At 44.0% G+C, this 22,620-nt stretch overlaps 1 protein-coding gene and 1 pseudogene across 2 annotated transcripts; both read left to right on the plus strand.

The window, feature by feature from the left end:
- The first annotated feature begins 1,703 nt into the window (after positions 1-1,703).
- LOC125551183 (shaggy-related protein kinase GSK2) lies at positions 1,704-5,787 on the plus strand. Of its 2 annotated transcripts, XM_048714344.2 has the most exons (12): positions 1,704-1,961; positions 2,069-2,170; positions 2,630-2,689; positions 2,772-3,044; positions 3,128-3,202; positions 3,337-3,393; positions 3,845-3,985; positions 4,083-4,133; positions 4,208-4,303; positions 4,473-4,556; positions 5,132-5,233; positions 5,342-5,787. In XM_048714344.2, exons 1-12 carry the CDS (start codon positions 1,887-1,889, stop codon positions 5,432-5,434), a joined length of 1,209 nt encoding a protein of 402 aa, XP_048570301.1. In that variant the 5' UTR covers positions 1,704-1,886; the 3' UTR covers positions 5,435-5,787. The 2 variants fall into 2 exon arrangements, with proteins under 2 accessions (XP_048570301.1, XP_087372547.1); XM_087516421.1 differs by lacking the exon at positions 1,704-1,961 and having other exon boundaries at positions 1,972-2,170.
- Positions 5,788-10,143: 4,356 nt separating this feature from the next.
- LOC147990439 (uncharacterized) lies at positions 10,144-11,463 on the plus strand (annotated as a pseudogene).
- The last annotated feature ends 11,157 nt before the right edge of the window (positions 11,464-22,620 follow it).

Raw genomic sequence — 22,620 nt, forward strand, 5'->3', positions numbered from 1 at the left:
TTTAATGCAGAGCAAGAAAGGAACATCAAAGAAGCTGTTAAAATGGATGGGAGAATTTGCTAAAACATGTTTACCTATTTTTTTTAAAGATTAAGTGTATTCTAGAAAGAAAATAATTGTATGTTTCATGGAGTAACAAATCAGGAACTGTGCAGGTATGTGTTCATCTTGATGGGAGTTTGTCCGAGATGCTGGGCGAGGGGATTGTTTCCGCACTGCATGTATCCAAGTGTTTAGGGATGCCTTTTGCGAACAAATTTAGTTTTTTTTGAGCGAGGAAATTGATACTTTTTTTGTGAATGTATTCAAGTGGGTGAAATACTCCCCATTTGTCTCGAGAGGTCCAGGTATGGAAGCTTAGCACTGGGTTTGTCATTATTGAGGCAAGAATAGTTTGAATATGCACACTTTCATTATGTACTTGCAGTGCGTAATGCATCATGTGTAGAAAAAGATAGTTATATTTGTATAGAGTAAATTACAAGGTTTGAGGTATTTGAATAAAAAATACTTTGTTGTTTCATGACATGCAACAATGCCATCTTTTGTGCTTGTTATTATAAGTTTGAGTAAATTTGTATTAGTTAATATAATGTACGATGACTGCCACGTTTGACTAATTTTATATTAATTTAGACGTGCGTTGCACGTGCACATTTACTAGTACTCAATATGGAACACAGAAACCGACTATCAAAGCATTGCTGATCCGATCCCGCATACTATATATAGGTCATTAACTGACATATAAAAATGTTTGGATAATTTTACTTCTACAAATATACTCACAAAAACTGAGTACATTTTTAGCATTGGCTAAAAGGGTTATTATTCGAATGAAAGCACATAACTGTCGCGTAAAAGATGTTGTATTTTCAGTACCAAATTTATGATTTGATCCAAAAATAAGGAGGCATTAAAATGATGCGGATCTTTGGGTCTTGGGTGCCAATGCACTTGAATTTGATCTTTTTAAAAGTATTGTGAAATTAGTCAAAAATTTCAGAAACTTCTTGCAAACAAGAATGATACGGTGTTATACCCGTGTGACAAGTTTCGCGAATGAATGAGTTTTATGGTATTTTAGGCTAAACAAAACAAAATCGACACTATATAAACATATTCACACCTTTTGTTTATGTCAAGGAGTCCACGGAAGTCACTTCTTCGCTAAAATTTTTATACAAGTATAACACTACAAGATTCTCGTCTCCGAAAATTTTCAGGAATTTTTGACTCTTTTTGTTATTTATAAATTATTATTTTTCAAACAGGTTGCAATGGGACCCAAGATTCATTAGGTATTTCCGGGCATTAAAATGACATAGTATATAGCACTAATAAGGTTCTCCTATATGACATGAATGCGCCATCAATTTCTCCGACGAATACCCTAGTATATTTGTACAGCAATTAGTGTACAATTTTCACAAATTTCTCTGACAAATACCCTCGTATATTATCAGTTCATTTTCCGGCAGAAATTGAAAATATGCCGTAAATATATTTTAGCGGCATTGTTATCCTTTTGACCAAAAAATGAATCCCATTACTCGGCAATAAATGCGGCAGACTATATAAAACCCAACCTGATGCCCGGGGTACTCCCAGCAATTTGACTCCCGAGGCTCGTCTAGTCTAATCCACCTCCCCACTAATCCACCAGCTGTTTACACAGGGTCAGCTAACCGCTCTCTCTATAGATCAACGTCACTCCCCATCTTGTTCGTCTTGGTCACCCCCACCCCCACTTTCCCTTCACTGGTCAAAGGCACCACCACCACAGTACAAGCCAAGCCAAGCCAAGCCAAGCCAGAGAAGAGGACCAGGCGTAGGTGGATGCAAGTGTGAGCCCACCGTGTCCGCCCCATTCACACCCTAGCCACATGGAGCATCCGGCGCCGGCGCCGGAGCCGATGCTGCTCGACGAGCAGCCCCCCACCGCAGTCGCCTGCGAGAAGGTAACCGGATCTGTGCTGGGATGGTGTTGGCCGTGTGTTTCTTGGCGTGGTGTTCCGTTGAGCTGATGTTTAGCGTGTTGTTTTCGTTGGGCGCTCTTGTTGAGCAGAAGCAGCAGGATGGCGAGGCGCCGTATGCGGAGGGGAACGACGCCATGACCGGTCACATCATCTCCACCACCATCGGCGGCAAGAACGGCGAGCCCAAGCAGGTGAGCTCAGCGTCTCTTATGTTTCGCTTGTGTCTCTTGGCCTGAGTTTGCACGGCCAGTTCTTGCCTTGGTGAGATGTGTCTGCTCTCCTGCAGCTATTCTCTTTAGCTATGACAACTCATTGAAATATAGCTGTGTGGAGTCTTGGTTAGATTTTTCTTCGTTTACCAAATACGAAAAAAATGTTTCAAAGCGGCTGAATTTATCAATTATCAAGGACGATGTAGCTTGTCAGCCTATTTTTGTAGTGCTCATTTGTTTGATCCTCATGTAACTATGGTTTGCTCAAGAGATCTGTTCCAAATATGCCTGTGTGGTGTTCCATACTGTGGGTTTTCGGGACAAATTTGGACGGCTTCAGTTAGATTTTGGCCAACACTAGTGCTCAAATCTGTTACTATGAGCAACAGCTGATACCTCTTTGGCGCCCAGTTGGTAATGTCCTGCTTTGTTTTTCAGACGATTAGCTACATGGCGGAGCGCGTTGTGGGCACTGGTTCGTTTGGCATCGTCTTTCAGGTGATTGCTCTAGCCATTGTTTGTTTCCTTGTTTGTGTTGTTGACTACCAGCCTGATGTTTAGGGAAATGTTGCATGTGTAGGCTAAATGCCTGGAGACCGGGGAGACGGTGGCCATTAAGAAGGTACTGCAGGACCGACGGTACAAGAATCGTGAGCTGCAGCTTATGCGTTCGATGATCCATTCCAATGTTGTCTCCCTCAAGCACTGCTTCTTCTCAACCACAAGTAGAGATGAGCTGTTTCTGAACCTTGTCATGGAGTATGTCCCGGAGACACTCTACCGCGTGCTTAAGCACTACAGTAATGCCAAACAGGGGATGCCACTTATCTACGTCAAGCTTTACACCTATCAGGTTTGTGAATTTCCAGTGAATAAATGTGAAATGTGTGTCTGTCATTGTGCAACTATTCTAAGTCAATTTTACATTTGTGGCAGCTATTCAGGGGGCTGGCGTACATTCATACTGTTCCAGGAGTCTGTCATAGGGATGTGAAGCCACAAAATGTTTTGGTATGTATCAGAGGCCGGGGTCTTCCCCTTTCTGAAAAAAATGTATCAGTGAACACTGAACAGATTTGCTCAGTTTTCATGTATGGCTTTTCTTGCTTGATCTTGAACTTGCCTCCACTTGCTTCATTATACAGGTTGATCCTTTAACACATCAAGTTAAGATCTGCGACTTTGGAAGCGCGAAAGTTCTGGTATGTTGGCTCTTTCCCCAAGAGTTTAGTGATACGTACACACTGCTTCAATCCATTTGTCCTGTCGTGTAGGCTACTCATTCTATTCAGTATTGAACCAGAATCGGCATCATGGTCTGTGCTATTTTGATTTAGTCTTACTGTTTTAGGCTTATAGCTGGCCAGGTGTTAAGATTAAAATTAAGTCACTTTTATATACCTTACAGTTTGACTTCTTCAGATATTTTTGGTTTATAAACTATTATCTCTGTATTCCGCTTATTCCTTCCTAGATTGCTGAATTCTTGCTTTAGCCGAATGCAAAGTTTCTGATCTTCACTTCATTTATTTACATTGGATGTCCGACACTGAATTTAAACTTTTGTTCCTTTACTACAATATCAACCTGCATAGTACTTTGATGTTACTTACCTGCTAATCCGATATCATTTTTCTTGTCCTGTTCTATCAGGTGGCGGGTGAGCCCAATATATCATACATATGCTCACGCTACTACCGTGCTCCGGAGCTTATATTTGGTGCGACTGAATATACAACATCGATAGATATATGGTCAGCTGGTTGTGTTCTTGCAGAACTGCTCCTTGGTCAGGTTAGTTCCTTCGTTTCGTTCACATATATTGCAATCTCCTAGGTTCCAACTAAGATGTCAATACTGTAGTTTCTGATCTTTCATTTGTTTTTGCTAGCCATTATTTCCAGGCGAGAGTGCAGTCGATCAACTCGTAGAGATAATCAAGGTATGCAAACATTCCATATATCTTTCTTTCGCTTATACTATTAGATGTTGTTGACCTTTGTGATGTTCTTGTAGGTTCTTGGAACGCCAACTCGGGAGGAAATACGTTGTATGAACCCGAATTATACGGAGTTTAGGTTTCCACAGATAAAAGCTCATCCTTGGCACAAGGTAGGCTTGCAATCTCATTCTAATGTCCAATCATATATCACATTTGCTGTTATTAATATATGTGGCTCACTGTTATTAATATAGCTCAGCCGTATATAAGATCTGCTGTAATATACTTAACCATGTAATGTGATGCCTACGTGTACTGATTGCACTTTGCTGTGACCAGGTTTTCCACAAGAAAATGCCTCCTGAAGCCATAGATCTTGCTTCACGTCTTCTTCAATATTCACCAAGCCTCCGTTGCACTGCTGTAAGTATTTTCTTTTCACGTTGCTTGCTCTTCCAGGTGTTTGTTGCGGCAAGTAGGAGAGGAACAGATGAATGTAAATGTAAATATGAATGGTCTTTTAGAGACAATCAGATATATAATTGTCCTTATTGATTGTTGGTAACTTATTTATGTATATGTGTGTAGTGTACGTTTGTCAAACTAGATTGATCAGTACTAGTCTTCTTTTTTTTCTTTTCGAAAAGGGGGGACTCCCCGGCCGCTGCATGATGTATACGGCCACAATTATAAATAAATAAAGTAGTTCAACAAGGTCTTGCAATCTGCTGCAAAAAAGTAGGCTGGCTCACAAAGAGCTAGAAAAACAAAAAAGGCCCAAAAGCCACAACCGGCTGGCATAAGATAGATAGATAGGTAAACTAATCGCCTATCCTATTACTAGTCTTCTATGAGCATCATAATCATAGTTATGAGGACCGCTAATCCAGTACCATAGATCGATGCTTGGCAGATGACGAGTTGATATTTAGTCGTCTTGTAACATGTTTTGCTATAGCGTGATGGCTATATTCACGCATTTGAATATCCGCATGCAGCTTGACGCATGTGCGCATCCTTTCTTTGATGAGCTACGGGAGCCTAACGCGCGCCTGCCAAATGGACGCCCGTTCCCACCTCTGTTCAACTTCAAGCATGAAGTAAGTGCATCAGAGAAAAACTAGGCTGCTCATTTGCAATTTGACAAAAATGTATGCAACCTGTTCGTGCTGTTGTGCTTATGGGATCTTCTTTTTTTTTTTCTGCAGCTGGCCAATGCTTCACAAGACCTCATCAACAGGCTTGTGCCTGAACATGTTCGCCGACAAGCTGGTCTTGCTTTCGTGCATGCGGGGAGCTAAATATGCGCACCGGTGCCCTCAACCTTGCACCTTATTGTTTTGCCATGGGCAGAAGGGTGGTGGTTTAAGATGGAGGCAGGTCAGATGATCCCTGGAGCGATATATGCCAGATTCCATCATCAGGAGTACCGGTAGAGCACCGAGGAATAACAACTGTCTAGATCATCTGCCAGGGAAGGAGACTTGCCAGGGAAACAGCATAGCCTTACGCCGTGGACCCGAGTTTTCTTTCAGTTTTTGCCCTATTGTAAGAGTTATTAATAGCTTCTTAATGTACTGTAGCTCGTAAGTTGTCAACTATTTTGTTCTCCATTCACTGACGTATTGTTGCAGTAAACTTCGCTGTTCAATAAGTTGTGTCATGGCAGAGCTTGCACGCCCACTGCCTGTCATGTAGTCAAGCTGTCTATTTTCTGTTGGGTAGTTGCGACCCGTCGTGAGATGGCATGGCTGAACTGGAATTAGGGTTCGTGGGATCGAGAATTGGGGAAGCTATAGGTTTAGTATGGCCAAAGGCTCACAATATAATCCAATGCTGATTCCAGAAAAACAGGGGAGGCTTAAATTGCCCCGCTAGCAACAGGTAGAAAGGAAACAACTCGGCAAGTGAACTGATACAATAATACTCCCCTTGTCTTAAAATAACTGTCTCAATTTTGTACCAACTTTAATATAAAGTTATACTACGGTTAAGACATCTATTTTGGAATGGCACGAGTAGTAAATAATGGTTGAATAGATGGAGTCCCACGAGCCGTCCGATCCTGTGACGAGCTTCAATCTTGAGCGTCCACTAACTGAATCTTGATGAGGAGTTATATGAAGCAGTTTCGGCCTGACAATCCCTCCCCGTGAAAGACGAACTTGTCCTCAACTAGTTGATGGGCGATCGAACCAGCCTCCTACTGTTTGCTTGAACAAGGCCGGGAAGGTGGTCTTGATGAAATCAGTGTCTTCCCAGGATGCATCATGATGCGGAACATCTTACAGTCATTCCCATAGACCTATCTTCGTCTCTCAAGACACCACGTGGACTGATGACACGAGCTCGTGCAAGGACTACCACGAACGAGGTTAACTCTCTCTTTGTTGAACTCTCCTTTGACCCACTTGAGACATGGCTACTACCTCAAATGGAGATGCTTTATGTGCTTAGATACCAAAGAAGCAACCAAGGAGAAGTTACAGTGCAAGATGGACAACGAGAGCATGAAGAAAATCTTCTCAGCGCAGAAATACCGGTACAACCGCCCATGTATCGCCCAACTACCGCCCGGGCAGTACAACCGCTCGACTACCGCCCAACAACCGGTCAAGATTCTGTGATCGAGTGGTGCAAGGCCGCTACAGCACCCGTTTATCCCCGTAACAGCCACCAGACTGGTACAAATGCCCCAAGCACCGGTACAACTGCTGAGCACATCCGGAAACACCTCCAAGAACTAGTACGTGAGCTCCCAGCGGTACAACCGCCCCCATGACCGGTACTACCGCCCTGCCTATGCGCAGTGAAAGGGGTTTCACCCCATGTATCCCCAACTTACCCCTTCGACTATATATACTTGTCCCCTACCTCCGTATTAGGGTTAGCGTTGTGTTAGCTCATATGTGAGATAGAGCTTCGCTCATCCATCTGGATCTACTCCACCGCGAGGGACCGACACCTCCTCGGAGAAGATCCTTCTTGGATTCAAGACCCCTTTTTTGGGAAGATCATCAAAACCTCCTCACGGAGAAGAACCGGTTACCCTATGTATCGTCCTTTGTTAGATTCGGATCGTGCATCTCTTTGTGTTTCGAGGATCTAGCATATGTGTGATCGTTCTTGTTGGTTTGAATGACTCTCTCGTGTCCCCCCTCGTGTTCTTTGTGGGATTTGCTCCAATCGTGAAAGATCGGGCAACTAGGGTTCTACCCTACATCATCTTGGTATCAGAGCCACGTTGATCACGAATTTGGAGTCTCCCCTACTGTTTTCTAGCCTTCTTTTGTTTGTTTTCATCCTAAATTCGAAAATCCCCACCAAAAATACCCCCCCCCCCCCAATTTTTTTTGTGATTTGTTGGTGTGATGAAGTTTTGTTGGATTTGATCCATGGATTTCGTGTGTAGCAGGTAGATCTAGCTTTCCAACAAGTTTCCCCACCTTCCATCCTTGAAATCTTCGCAATTTTGTTCCCGAAATCATCCATTTTCGCCCCAAGTTCATCCCCGATCCAGATCTGAGAACATTTTCCCGACAAATGTGGTACAACCGGCCCCCGAGGCGGTACAACCGCTACCCCCAACACCTGATACTTCTGCCAGCCCAAAACTGGAACTCCAGGACGCTCCAGGAGCGGTACAACTGCCTGCTCAAGAGGTACAACCGCCCATCCCAGTTTCAGCCTCGGCTGATTGACAGTTTTGACCATAACTAATTCATCCGGACTCGGATTTTGACGTTCTTTAGCTCGCTGAGTAGCTATTGACATTCCCCATCCATCTAGTTAGGTTCCAACACCATTTGACTCCATCAAATTTTCATAATTTTGGCATCTTTGCCTATGGCCACCACCATCATACGCTATACCACATTTCGACTTCCGCAACTTAACCCATTATCGATTCCCATAGCATTTGTGGTTGCTTGAGTTGTGATTTGAGTCTCCTAACGTGTTTCGGCTACTTAGGGACGGTTGCTTCTTCTTCAACCACCACCACCACTACCACCATTTGACTTTGGTTTTGAGAATTTGAGTTGTGGTTCATCGTTTCCTAGGGTGTTTCGGCTAACTAGGAACGGTTCGACATCGACATTACCGCCGCTCATCTTCGCCACGTACTCGTCATCAACGACGACCACTTCACCATTTTGACACCATCATCCGTTCTTGCTTACAAACAACCAACCTCAACGGTAACCTCCATATCATCTTGGTATCATGATATATCATCATTGTATATTCTTGCCATTGCATTGATAACCGCATAGACCATTTTGCGTACCTTTCCTATCGAGACTAGCCTTTGAGTATTGCCGACAACGTTACTTGTGCACATTTGTGATCATAGCTCCCATTGCATACATACCATATCATCTTGGTCCATATCTTGGTATCATCTCTTGTGTCACAAGGTTGTCATAAGCATAAAAAATTGCTATCTTGGTTCGTGAAGTTTTGCATGAGAAAAGAGCTCAAAATAGAGAGAGAGAGCCATCCAAGCTTTTAAGCAAAAGAGGAAAGATAAGCAAAGAGCTTATAATCAAGAACCATAGCATCATATTACATTAAGATTGTCATACTAGATCATCTTGGATCATATCATCGAAATACCATACATATAGCATACTTGGGATAGAAGTCGTTGCATTTTTGCTTAGTAGGTTGTGCACAAGTTTTGTATCCGCCTATGGTGCAATCGTGCTAGCGTCTCTCTAGTGTTGTGCAACAAGAGCATTCTCATGGATTCCACATTTTGGCTCATTCCTTGGTTGCACGACCCCATTTATCTATCCGTGTGTGAGTTTCCGTGTACCATATCTTGCTATTGGTCTACTTGTTGCATTTGCAAATTGTGGATCTTTTCCAACATTATTGAGGCTCCCTAACAATTGCATCAAAATTTGTGCCACCATCCTAACCGAGCTCCACTATAAGCTTTTACTTGTGTAGGTGTGAGAAACTGACAAGAATCGGTACCAATTGTGCTATTTCCTTGTTCCACATTTGAGTGATCATTGATCCATCTTCAACATCGGTCAAGATACATTTGGTATAAGTTCTTCTCTTTCTCCCACTCACATATTTTCTTGAAATGATGGATAGGCCAAGTACTTCTACCAACCCACTCTTCATCGGGCAAGATGACGACATGTCCTGCTATGTCACAAAGAGCCACCTCTTTGGTGCACAACGAGCTTTGCATCAAGAGCAACAAGCAATGAACGAACACATCAACAACCTCGCCACCGACTTGCGACTCTCCGAGCAACATACAAGAGACTACTTCGACAACAAGCTCGATGACCACAAACAAGAGAATGACGCAAGAATGGACGAGATTTGTGCTTTGTTGGCCAACCGCTCTTCTACCACTTCGTCCTACTCAAGATGGAGCCACTCAAGTTGACACTCTGACGACACCATCTCCGGCTCAAGTACTCCGACATCGAACACTCTTCGACGAGCCGCGCGCCAAGACCTTCAAGCAAAGCACAATCCTCTACATGACTACGACTCTCAAGAGCAAGTTCATGCACAAGAACATCGACACCGTCAAAACCAAACTACTTTCACGCAAGCACAAGAACGACAACGCCAACGTCAATAAGAAGAGGAAGAGCAAGCATGAAAACACCAAGATGCACAAGATGCTGAGGCACAGTGTCAACAACAACAACGATGAGAAGATCAAGCACTTGAGGCGCAACGTGCCCTCCGAGATTCAAGTCGAGCCGTAGACACGCACAACCGGCAAGCTCGTGAGCAACAAGAAGCACTTCGCAATGAAGTTCAAGGGAGGATTTATCAATCCCAAGTGCATTGTCAAGTTCCTCAAGCTCCTCCACAAGCTCGACAAGAACATCAAGTTCACCAAGAACAAGAAGATAATGGAAATCCTCCACGATAAGAGCAAGTTGAGGGATACAATTCTCCTCGTCAAGGACGTCATCATCCCCTACCCCAACACAATGAAGAGCAACGCTACGGCAAGCTAAAGTTCACCATGCCCAAGTTTTCCGGAAGCAATGATTCCGGAGAGTACTTTTCATGGGCATTGAAGGTTTACAAAATCTTCCGCTTGCACAACTATGAGGAAGAGAAGAAGATCGCAATGGCATCCCTTGAGTTCCATGACCACGTCCTCATTTGGTGGGAACAAGTCATTGAGCGCCGTGAGGCAAGAGGTGAACCACCCATCACTACTTGGGCGCAAATGAAGGATGTCATGAGATCATGTTTTGTGCCAACATACTACAACCGCGACCTCTTCAAGAAACTCCAACTTCTCAAGGAAGGAACCAAGAGCGTTAAAGAATACTACAAAGAAATGGAGATTGCCATGATAAGAGCCAATGTCACGAAAGATGATGAGCAAACTATGGCATGTTTCTTAATGGACTCAATCATCCTATCAAGAAGATCGTCGACTTCCAACCTTACTCCAATCTCATGGAGCTAGTGCATCAAGCTACCAAGGCGGAATGGCAAGTGCAAGATGACTTCAAGTATGCCAAGTACTCTTCCAAGAGATACGGCTTCTCCAACACCCAAGCTTCAATGACTCCAACACCTTCTACCTCAACGAAGCCTTCTACAAGCAACAACGACAAGTCAAGTTACAAGAAAACTTTGACAAATTCAAGTCGTCCTCCTACTACAAGCAACTTCAAGCCAAGAGATTCATCATCCTCTACCCCAACCGATGAGACCATCAAGACAAGTTCCTTCAAATGCTTTACATGCGGCGGCCGAGGCCACAAGTCCTTCGAGTGTACCAACAAGCGCACCATGATCTTCAACGACGATGGTACATATGACTCCACGAGTGAAGGCGAAATGGAAGCCCTTGAGCAAGTGGCCATGCACCGGCAAGTGAACAAAGATGAAGATGATCAAGTCTTTTGTGACGAAGATCCGAGCCCCGCTCTTGTTGTCTCCAAGGTCTTGATGCTTCAACATCAACAAGACGAAGACCAAAGATGCCATATCTTCCACACCAAGGTAGGTATCAATGGAAGGTCCGTGAAGGTCATCATCGATGGAGGGAGTTGCCATGACTTAGCGAGTGAAGAACTATGCTCCAAGCTCCAATTGGTCAAGATGAAGCACCCACATCCCTACAAAGTTCAATGGCTAAGCGACTCCAGCACTATCCAAGTCGAGCATATGGTACAAGTTTCCTTCAAGATCGGAGCTTACGAAGACACTTTGGAGTGTGATGTTGTTCCTATGTCTGTTTGCCACCTACTTCTTGGACGACCATGGAAATTTGACCGAGGCGTCATCCACAATGGACGGACCAATCACTATAGCTTCAAGATGAAGGGAAAGGAGTACGTTCTATGACCTATGTCTCCAAGCCAAGTGATCACCGACAAGCAAGCAAGCCACCCATCATGGAGAGAATAGTGAGAGAGCGAACCACCAAAAGGAGAGTGAGCGCCACAAGCCCAAATTGAGTGCCTCCACGATGAGAGACAAGAAGAACTTAGTCCTATTTTCCACCAAAAGTGAGATAAGAGAAGTGTGTGAGAACCCATCAAGTGTCATGCACTATGTCATTTTGTGCAAGGACGAGGCACCAAAAGCTAACACCTCTCACAATCTACCTTCAGTGTTATCTTCTCTATTGCAGGAATTCCAAGATGTATTTCCCGACGAGCTACCTCTGGGTCTACCTCCAGTACGAGGCATCAAACACCGAATCGACCTCATCCCCGGAGCACCCCTTCCCAACAAGGCTCCCTACCGCGTCAACCCCGAGGAAACAAAGGAGATCCAACGGCAAGTACAAGAACTCATTGACAACGGCCATGTATGAGAAAGTTTGAGCCCTTGTGCCGTACAGGTAATCCTTGTTCCCAAGAAAGATGGTACATATCTCATGTGTTCCGATTGTCATCCTATCAATGCTATTACCGTGCATTATCGTTACCCTATTCCACGCCTAGATGATATGCTAGATGAGCTTAGCGGAGCCACCATTTTCTCTAAAATTGATCTTAAAAGTGGCTACTATCAAATACGCATCCAAGAAGGTGATGAATGGAAAACCGCATTTAAGACCAAATTTGGCTTATATGAATGGCTTGTTATGCCAATGGGTTCATCTGAAGCACCCGGTACTTTCATGCGAGTCATGCACTTTGTTCTTCGACCCTATATTGGTGTATTTGTTGTGGTCTATTTTGATGATATTCTTGTGTTTAGCAAATCTCTCAAAGATCATGTCACCCATCTTATAACCGTGATGCAAACTCTTAGAAAAGAGCGCCTTTATGCTAATATGGAAAAATGCCTTTTTGGTGTTGATAAGCTTGTTTTCTTGGGTTTCGTTGTGTCTTCTAAGGGTGTTCATGTTAATGAATCTAAGATCAATGCTATTAAAACTTGGCCCCATAACCAACCAACTTGCAATAAGTGCGTAGTTTTCTTGGTCTAGCCGGTTTCTATCATAGATTTGTGAAGGATTTTAGCACCATTGCTTCACCTTTGCATCCTTTGAGTAAGAAAAATGCACCTTTTGTTTGGGGACCATCCCAAGACACCACATTTAATGAGCTTAAGAATTTGCTTACTCATGATCCCGTTCTTGCATTACCAAACTTTGACAAACCTTTTGAAGTTCATTGCGATGCTAGTGGTAATGGCATAGGAGGTGTGTTAACACAAGAGAGGCAACCCATAGCATACTTTAGTGAGAAACTTTCCGGAGCGCAACTCAATTATCCAATCTATGACAAAGATCTATCTGCTTTAGTGCAAGTTTTGCGTGAGTGGGAACATTATCTTCTACCTCATGAATTTGTCATCCACACCGATCATGAAACGCTTAAGTATCTCAAAGGTCAAACTAAGTTGAACAAGCGTCATGCTAAATGGAGTGAATTCACTGAGTCATTTCCTTATGTCATCAAGTATATCAAAGGCAAGGAAAATGTTGTGGCGGATGCGCTTTCCCGCAAATGCATGCTTGTTACTAAACTTGAACTGAATGTCATTGGCTTTGAGCACATAAAAGATTTGTATGTGCATGATCCTACTTTTGCTATTCCTTATGCGAAATGTTTGACGCATACATCTTGGGAACGCTATTACATCAAGGATGATTATCTTATGAGAGCTATCAAACTTTGCATCCCTGAGTCTTCTCTTCGTTTGTTACTTTTGCAAGAATCTCTTGGAGGAGGACTAATGGGACACTTTGGATGTGACAAGACATTTGCTACGCTCTCCAAGAACTATTTTTGGCCCAAGATGTTTCACGACGTCTCACGCTTCACCAACCGATGTTCGACATGTCGCAAAGCTAAGTCCAAAGCTCAATCTCATGGTATATATACACCCCTTCCCATTCCATACCACCCATGGGAAGATATTAGCATGGATTTCGTGCTTGGTTTGCCTATGACTAGAAATGGAAAGGATTTCGTGTTTGTTGTTGTGGATTGATTCTCTAAAATGGCTCATTTCATTCCTTGCAACAAGATAGATGATGCTTCACATGTTGCCAATCTTTTCTGTAGAGAATTCTTGTGCCTACATGGAGTGCCAAAGACGATTGTCTCGGACCGCGACGTCAAGTTCTTGAGTTACTTTTGGAAGACCTTATGCGCCAAGCTCAACATCAAGCCACTATTCTCCATGGCATACCATCCACAAACCGACGGCCAAACGGAAGTGACGAACCGAATGCTCTCCACTCTACTACGTGTGTTGATCAAGAGGAACATCAAGGAGTGGGAGGAGTGCCTACCCATCGCCGATTATGCCTACAACCGCGCACGACATTCGACTACCGGCAAGTCCCCTTTCAAGGTCGTCTAAGGTTTCAACCTGTTGTCCCCATTGGACATTCTTCCTCTACCACTTCAAGAGCGCATCAACATGGAAGCGAGTGCATGAGCGAGGTATCTCAAGAAGGTGCATGAAGATACAAGGCACACCATCGAGCGGCAAGTACAACGCCTCGCGACCATGATCAACACTAAGAAGTGCCCCATGATATTCAACACCGGAGATCTTGTGTGGATACACCTTCGTAAGGACCGCTTCCCCAACGAACGCAAGTCCAAGCTTCTACATCAAGCCGACAGACCCTTCAAGGTGCTAGAACGCTACAACAACAACACCTACAAGATCGACATCCCACGCGACAAGTACTCCATGAGCGACATATTCAACGTCAAAGATGTCTCTCCCTACCAGGGTGATGAAGTTCTTGATCCAAGGTTGGATCTTTCCCGGGGGGGGGGGGGGGGAGATGATGCGGAGCATCCTATGATCATCCCCATGGACCTACCTTCGTCTCCCAAGACACCACGTGGACCGATGACACAAGCTCGTGGAAGGGCTATCGCGAATGAGGTTAACTCTCTCCATGTTGAACTCTCCTTTGACCCACTTGAGACATGGCTACTACCTCAAACGGAGATGCTTTGTGTGCTTAGGTACCAAGGAAGCTACCAAGGAGAAGTTACGATGCAAGATGGACAACGAGGGCATGAAGAAAATCTTCCCAGCGCAGAAATACCGGTACAACCGCCCATGTACCGCCCACCTACCGCCCGGGCAGTACAACCGCTCGACTACCGGTCAAGCTTCTGTGATCGAGCGGTGCAAGGCCGGTACAGCACCGGTTTATCCCTGTAACAGCCACCAGACCGGTACAAACGCCCCAAGCACTGGTACAACCGCTAAGCACATCCGGAAACACCTCCAGGAACCAGTACCCGAGCTCCCAGCGATACAACCACCCCCATGACCGGTACTACCGCCCTGCATGCGCGCAGTGAAAGGGGTTTCACCCCATGTATCCCCAACTTACCCCTTGGACTATATATACTCGTCCCCTAGCTCCGTATTAGGGTTAGCATTGTGTTAGCTCATATGTGAGATTGAGCTTCGCTCATCCATCCGGATCTACTCCACCGCGAGGGACCGACACCTCCTCGGAGAAGATCCTCCTTGGATTCAAGACCCCTTTTTTGGGAAGATCATCAAGACCTCCTCACGGAGAAGAACCGGTTACCCTATGTATTGTCCTTTGTTGGATTCAGATCATTTATCTCTTTGTGTTTCGAGGATCTAGCATATGTGTGATCATTCTTGTTGGTTTGAGTGACTCTCTCGTGTTTCCCCTCGTGTTCTTCATGTTCTTTGTGGGATTCACTCCAATCATGGAAGATCGGGCAACTAGGGTTCTACCCTACATCACATCATCTAGTGGTAGATTCGCTCGTTGGACCACAGGTAGATTATTGCAAGGAATTTGTTGTGTCTCTAGTACTAAAACTGGCCTAATTTTGATCCATTCTTCTTCTCCAACCAGAGGGGGATCAGCGCATGGAATAGCTTGAGGCCCCACGTCCTTCAACTGTCTCACATGGAAAATTGGATGAGTATGGGCTTTCTCTGGAAGGAGAAATTTATAGGCCACTTTTCCCATTTTAGGAATAACCCGGAATGGTCCATAGAATTTGCTCTACAATTTGATGTGCACCATCAAACCAAATACATTTAGGCGGTACGGTTGCATATTCAAATACACCACGTCCCCCACGTCGAAACTGCGCTCAATACGCTTACGATCCACATACTTTCTCATGTGCGCTTGAGTTGCTTCCAATTGTCTTTTGGTTGCTGCATCCACTTGTCTCCGTCACTTAGAAAGTGCTCTGCGTCAGCACTAATACTGTCAGGGATGATGTTTTCACAAATTCTTGGGGGTGGTATCCATACATCGATTCAAATGGATTTTTTGAAGAGAGGAATCAAAAGAAGTCTTGTAATAGCCCTCCGCCATTGCCAGGTGACTTGTCCATTTTGTCAGCTCATCAGATGCCTCGCAGTGCAAGTAATTTTCGATGCTTGGATTCATACATTCCGCATGACCGTCAGATTGTGGATGATACGCAGAACTGTAGAGTAGTTCACTGCCCATGCTTCTGAATATATGCTGCCAAAGTTTACTTGTGAAGATCCGGTCATGATCAGAAACTATTGCCAGTGGAGGGCCATGTAACTTCAATACATTTTCAATGAACGTTGTAGCCACTTTCATCACTATAAGTGGATGAGCAAGGGGTATAAAATGGGTAAATTTGGAAAGCATGTCAACCACCACAAAAATAACTTCATTTCCTTTTGATTTCGGTAGCCCTTCGACGAAATCCATACTGACATGTTTCCACATCATATCAGGGATTTTATGTGGGTCCAGGAAACCAGGATAAGGACATGTTTCCCCTTTATTTGTCTGGCATGTTGGGCACTAAGTGACAAAATGGTCCACATCTCTCTTCATACCTTGCCAATAAAATATTTTCTTGAGCCTGTGGTAAGTAACTTTCATACGAGAGTGCCCTCCAAGTGCAGAAGAGTGTAAGGCATGGAGAAGCCTATATCACAGGTCACTAACCTTGCCTACATAACCTTTCCTTTGTGTCTGATGATCCCATCATGTAAGCTGTATTGGTCCACTCTGTGCTCTGGTGATAGTAGCAGTTTCTCAAGTAGTCTTTTGCAGTGCTTGTCTGTCGGATAATAATCCCCCGCAGCTAATATCTAGGTAGGTGTTACTAAAGAAATTGCTTGCAAGGAAATATTCCTGGACAAAGTGCCTGCTACAATGTTATCTTTGCCCTTTTTTGCAGTCCAAATGGAAGTTGAATTCCAATAACTTCAACATGAGTTTGTGTTGAATTCTTGAGAAGATTTTTTGATCTGTCATAAACTTGAGACTTTGATGACCTGTTCTAATAATAACATCTGACTGTTGGGGAACACAGTATTTCAAAAAAAAATTACCTATGATCACCAAGATCTATCTAGGAGATGCATAGCAACGAGAGGGGAGAGTGTGTCTATGTACCCTCGTAGACTGAAAGCGTAAGCGTTTAGTAATGCCGTTGATGTAGTGGAACATCTTCACGATCCAACCGATCCTAGCACCGAACGTACGGCACCTCCGCGTTCAGCACACGTTCAGCTCGATGATGTCCCTCGAGCTCTTGATCCAGTTGAGGACGAGGGAGAGTTTTGTCAGCATGATGACGTGTTGACGGTGATGATGAAGTTACTGGCATAGGGCTTCGCCTAAGCACTACGATGATATGGCCGAGGTGTGTAACTTTGGAGGGGGGCACCGCACACGGCTAAGAGAAGACTTGGTGTGTCTTTGGGGTTCCCCCCTCCCACGTATATAAAGGAGGGCGGAAGAGGAGGTCGGCCCAAGGGGGGCGCGCCATAGGGGGGAGTCCTACTTGGGCTCCCGGTCCAAGTAGGATTTGCCCCCCTTTCCTATTCCAACTAGGAGAAGGAGGGAAGGAGGAAGAGGAGAGAAGGAAGGAGGGGGGGGGGGGGGCGCCGCCCCCTCCCCTTGTCCAATTCGGATTGGAAGGGGGATGTGCGCCACCTCCTGGCGGGCCCTCTCTCTTCTCCACTAAGGCCGATGGTGGCCCATTAACCTCCGGGGGGGGGGGTTCCGGTAACCCCCGGTACTCCGAAACTTATCTGAATCAACCCGAACCATTCCGGTGTCCGAATGTAACCTTCCAATATATGAATATTTACCTCTCGACCATTTCGAGACTCCTCGTCATGTCCGTGATCTCATCCGGGACTATGAACAAACTTCGGTCATCAAATCACATAACTCATAATACAAATCGTCATCGAACGTTAAGCGTGCGGACCCTACGGGTTCGAGAACTATGCAGACATGACCGAGACACATCTCCGATCAATAACCAATAGCGGAACCTGGATGCTCATATTGGCTCCCACATATTCTACGAAGATCTTTATCGGTCAAACCGAATAACAACATACGTTGTTCCCTTTGTCATCGGTATGTTACTTGCCCGAGATTCGATCGTCGGTATCCAGTGGTGCGCGTCGGTCCTAAACAAATGGTTTTAAACCCCTTTCCGCGATGGCATCTGGAACCGTCACCAAGTGAGTGTGGGCGATAGGGTGTTCCTTCCCACACGACCCAGAAACCGTCGGGGATATGTCCTCCTGGCACACACGTTCGGCAAAATGAGGTCGTGTGCGACCGTTGAGCGCTCAAATACGGAAATACGTACAGTAGAGCTAAAAATACAATTATACGGCGAAATTGTTTCTGGTCGCAAGTACATCCCACACAGTCACTCCCCGCTAAACGTTTCCATTCGTATGTACATCCCACACAGTCGCTCCAAGGAAAACGTTTCCGTTCACAGGTACATCACACACAATTTTTCCCGTTAAATCGTTTGTGATAGCGTTTCCATTGCACACGATATTAATAATTTTATCGTTTGCATTATTGAATGCATCACACACGGTGCATAGAAAGAAACTGTGTGGCAAAGGCTGTCCATCACACACACTTTTTATGTGATAAACGTTTGCGCAAGGTGGCCTAATGCAAACAGTTTTCAAGAGAAAGGCATGTGTGCAGTGGAGATTGATCGCACACGTAGTGGATCCTAGAAACGTTTCTGATCTCCACGTATATCGCAAACGTTTCACTTTCGCAAACCGTGTGCAGTGTAATCCCTATTTAATCCATAATTAATCCAATTAATCTTTAATTTAAAAATCACATGTTATGAATTTGAAAGTAGGCAATCACTTATTTCATATCCAACCATGTTTATTAAAAATATAGGTTCAACCACGAATCCATAATTCAATGCACATGTACATATACTGAAGAACTACAGAAGCACCAAGTAAAGAATGATGAACCATAGTTGTACTAAAGACTGTAAAGAGAGAGGCGAAAGGCATTCTGGTTGCTGGAGAAGGTGAAGCGGAATGCCCATATTGTGCCCTCCTCCATGCGTAAGGCGCGCACGACTCTAGGCCAACCCCTTGTGATGGCTGCCCGTCCATCCTTCACTATCTTCGTTAGGGCTTCTCGATGCTCATTGTAGTCTAGATGAAATACTTTAAACTTCATTGCGTGTCCACCAATCATGTACTTTGCAAGGTAATCTTGAGTGAAATGCTTCGGGAACCACTGGGAACGAAAAAGATTCAGACATTATTGTCTAACAACTCATTACGGGCAGTAAAAAGAGAAGGCTGCAGAGTTTGTAGTTACTATCCTACAACTCACTTTTGTGTTGGATAGAGCATAAACAAATAATTTGCTTGCCACCATTCATATCTTTTTTCTAATAATCCTTATCAGTTTCTGAAAGGATCGAGAAGAGGTGTCTAGAGGGGGGGGGGTGAATAGACTCTTAGCAAGAAAAGTTGCAGTTTTTAAATTCTTTGAGTTTAAGTGTAGTTTTAGCACAAGTTCAAACATTCACAATACATATCAAGCAAGCATGATAAGAGTATATGAGCAGCGGAAAGTAAATCATGCAAGTTGCAAGAATGTAAAGGGATGGGATTGGAGTGTGCAAACGCAATTGGAGACACGAAGATTTTTGGCGTGGTTCCGATAGGTGGTGCTATCGTACATCCACGTTGATGGAGACTTCAACCCATGAAGGGTAACGGTTGTGCGAGTCCACGGAGGGCTCCACCCATGAAGGGTCCCTGAAGAAGCAACCTTGTCTATCCCACCATGGCCATTGCCCACGAAGGACTTGCCTCACTAGGGTAGATCTTCACGAAGTAGGCGAACTCCTTGCCCGTACAAACTCCTTGGTTCAACTCCACAATCTTAATGGAGGCTCCGAAGTGACACCTAACCAATATAGGAGACACCACTCTCCAAAAGGTAATAGATGGTGTGTTGATGATGAACTCCTTTCTCTTGTGCTTCAAATGATAGTCTCCCCAACACTCAACTCTCTCTCATAGGATTGGATTTGGTAGAAAGATGATTTGAGTGGAAAGCAACTTGGGGAAGGCTAGAGATCAAGATTTATGTGGTTGGAATGAAATATCTTGACCTCAACACAAGTGTAGGTGGTTCTCTATCAGAAAATGTATGTTGGAAGTGTAGGCATGTTCTGATGGCTCTCTTCTCGAATGAAGAGTGGGTGGAGGGGTATATATATAGCCTCCACACAAAATCTAATCGTTACACACAAATCACCAAACTCGATGGGACCTAATTATAAAACTCGGTCGGACCGATTAGGTTCATAATGTGACCGTTAGGCATTTCGGTGGGACCGACATGATCAACTCGGTGGGACCGATGTGCTAGGGTTAGGGTAAAGCCTTATCTCGGTTGGACCGATTACACAAACTCGGCGGGACCAATTTTGGTAATAAGCTAAACAGAGAGTTGGCCAAGCAAACTCAGTGGGACCGATTTCATATTTCGGTGAGACCGAAATTAATGCAATAGGCAACAAAGAGTTTGCAAGCCCATCTCGGTGAGACCGAGATCCCATCGGTGAGACCAAATTGATTAGGGTTTCTGGTAGTGGCTATGTCAAGAGAACTCGGTGGCGTCGGATAGAAGATTTCGGTGGGGCCGTGTTTGACTTTTCGTTTGGGACAAATGTGGATGTAAGTGGTTGAGGGCCGTGGAGCATATCAATAAGCACTTTGAGCAAGCAAGCCATTAAGCAACACCTCATCCCCTCTTAATAGTATTGGCTTTCCTATGGACTCAATGTGATCTTGGATCACTAAAATAAAAAATGTAGAGTCCTGAGCTTTGAGCTTGAGCCAATCCTTTGTCCTTATCATCTCGAAGGGGTTCCACATCCTCTAGTCCATGCCACTCCATTGTTGAACTTATCTGAAGCATACTAGATGAAAGCATTAGTCCAACAAGAGATATGTTGACATTAATTACCAAAATCACCCAGGGAGCACTTGTGATTTCAATCTCCCCCTTTTTGGCAATTGATGACAACATACATCAAAGCTTTGATAAAGATATAGAGAACAACAAGTAAAGCTTTGGAAAGAAATGTAACATGCATATGATCCCCCTATATGTATGCAATCATGTAAATATGGAATATGAGAGCATGTGAATGCATAAGCATGACAGAGTAAGCAATATGTTACATGTATCTTGGCTATATGCATCAGAGCAAATGATGTAAGTATAGGAAATATACCTTCATGCTTATGAGTCCTTCTTGCAAACAGTATGTACATCAGCAAGAAATCCTCATGCACATGAGTGTGATGCATATACTTACCTTGTGATCTTGAGTTGGCTTAGAAAGGGATGAACCTGAGTAAACAAGATTAGATAACACAGATACATCTACTAGCCAGAGCAAACAAAAGGAACCACAAGAGTACCAAGATTGGGATGACATGTAGAGTGTGAGCACTAGATACTCTATTAGATATAGACATGTCCCCAAAAGGTAAAGACATGCAATGAATTAGAATATTTTCCTCCCCTAGCAGTCTTTCTCCCCCTGAATCTTGTATTGGATAATGGGAGAACGTAGGGAAACAAAATCAGAGCAAAAACAGATCATAAATATAAACATAACATAGACATGTCTTTCCCCTCTTAAAGACATGTGACTTCTCTCCTCTTGAACACCAAGCATCTGGGGCCTCTGATGTGATTTCTCTCTTCCCCCTTTTTATTCTCTCTCTCCATTTGAAGAGAATAAGCTTTGATGTGATCTCTCCCCCCTTTGACAGCAATTTCCAAGAAGGGATCTTCTGGAGTGTGAGTCAAAAGGTTTGGTCCTTGAGTCACAGAGCAAAGCAACATATAGATTGTGATGCTGGTAGAGGACAAGAATCATCGAGTGGAGCTGGAACAAAAGTGAGGAACAAGTGGCAAATTGCCTTCTCTGCAGTGAAATCGGTGACACCGAGTTGTTTACTTCGGTAGCACCGAAAGGTGTCAGTTTGACCGAAAATGGCAGACCAGTGTGACCGAGTTCAACACAGAGAGAACACTTGTCACCTCAGCTCACTAGGAAAATAAGATCTCACAAAGATTTGCAAGGAATTAACTGAAGGATTTGCAATGCATTGGATGCAGGGAATGCAGAACAAAACAGAGAAAAGAAAATCTAGATGAAGTTTTTTTTGATAAAGGAAAGGGAATAAATATGCAAAGGGCAATATGCAAAGAAAAACCCAAAGAAACACTAGATAACTTCATCTAGAATTGGGCGGTGACAAATTCACCTATATTAGAGTACATTGACTAAGGAGTCAAGTGAGAACACTTGATCATAGTTCATACTCATCATTTAAGCTCAAAATGGGGTTACCATTTTTCGTTTAACCATTTGATGTATTCTCATCTTGTTGAGTTGCTTTGACCTATTACTTGAGGTTAAGCTTCTCTAAGATGGAATGACATACCTTGGGTGGTGGTGTTGATCCTAGTCATGTAGTTGAACTTGTGTGAGTTGCTCGAGGTTGATGTAGCTCATCAATAGTTGGGAGCACCACTTTGGAAGTGAGTTCATCTACCTACATGGGTAAGTTTTTGCAAGGAAGAGCACTTGTGTGTCCAAAATGACAATCATGAAACTTGATACCAAATGAAATTTGATATATATATATATATAATTTGTCAAAGGAT

This window comes from Triticum urartu, chromosome 1A (assembly GCF_056163025.1).
Source record: "Triticum urartu cultivar PI428250 chromosome 1A, HENAU_Tu73, whole genome shotgun sequence".
NCBI lineage: Eukaryota > Viridiplantae > Streptophyta > Magnoliopsida > Poales > Poaceae > Triticum > Triticum urartu.

What these genes read in the sequence shown, in the direction of transcription:
- LOC125551183 (XM_087516421.1), top strand. Translation starts at nt 1,982, where the DNA reads ATGGTGTTGGCCGTGTGTTTCTTGGCGTGGTGTTCCGTTGAGCTGATG. An exon ending in CAGAACTGCTCCTTGGTCAG is followed by an intron (nt 3,986 to 4,082) that starts GTTAGTTCCTTC and finishes TGTTTTTGCTAG; the next exon opens with CCATTATTTCCAGGCGAGAG. An exon ending in TGTTCAACTTCAAGCATGAA is followed by an intron (nt 5,234 to 5,341) that starts GTAAGTGCATCA and finishes TTTTTTCTGCAG; the next exon opens with CTGGCCAATGCTTCACAAGA.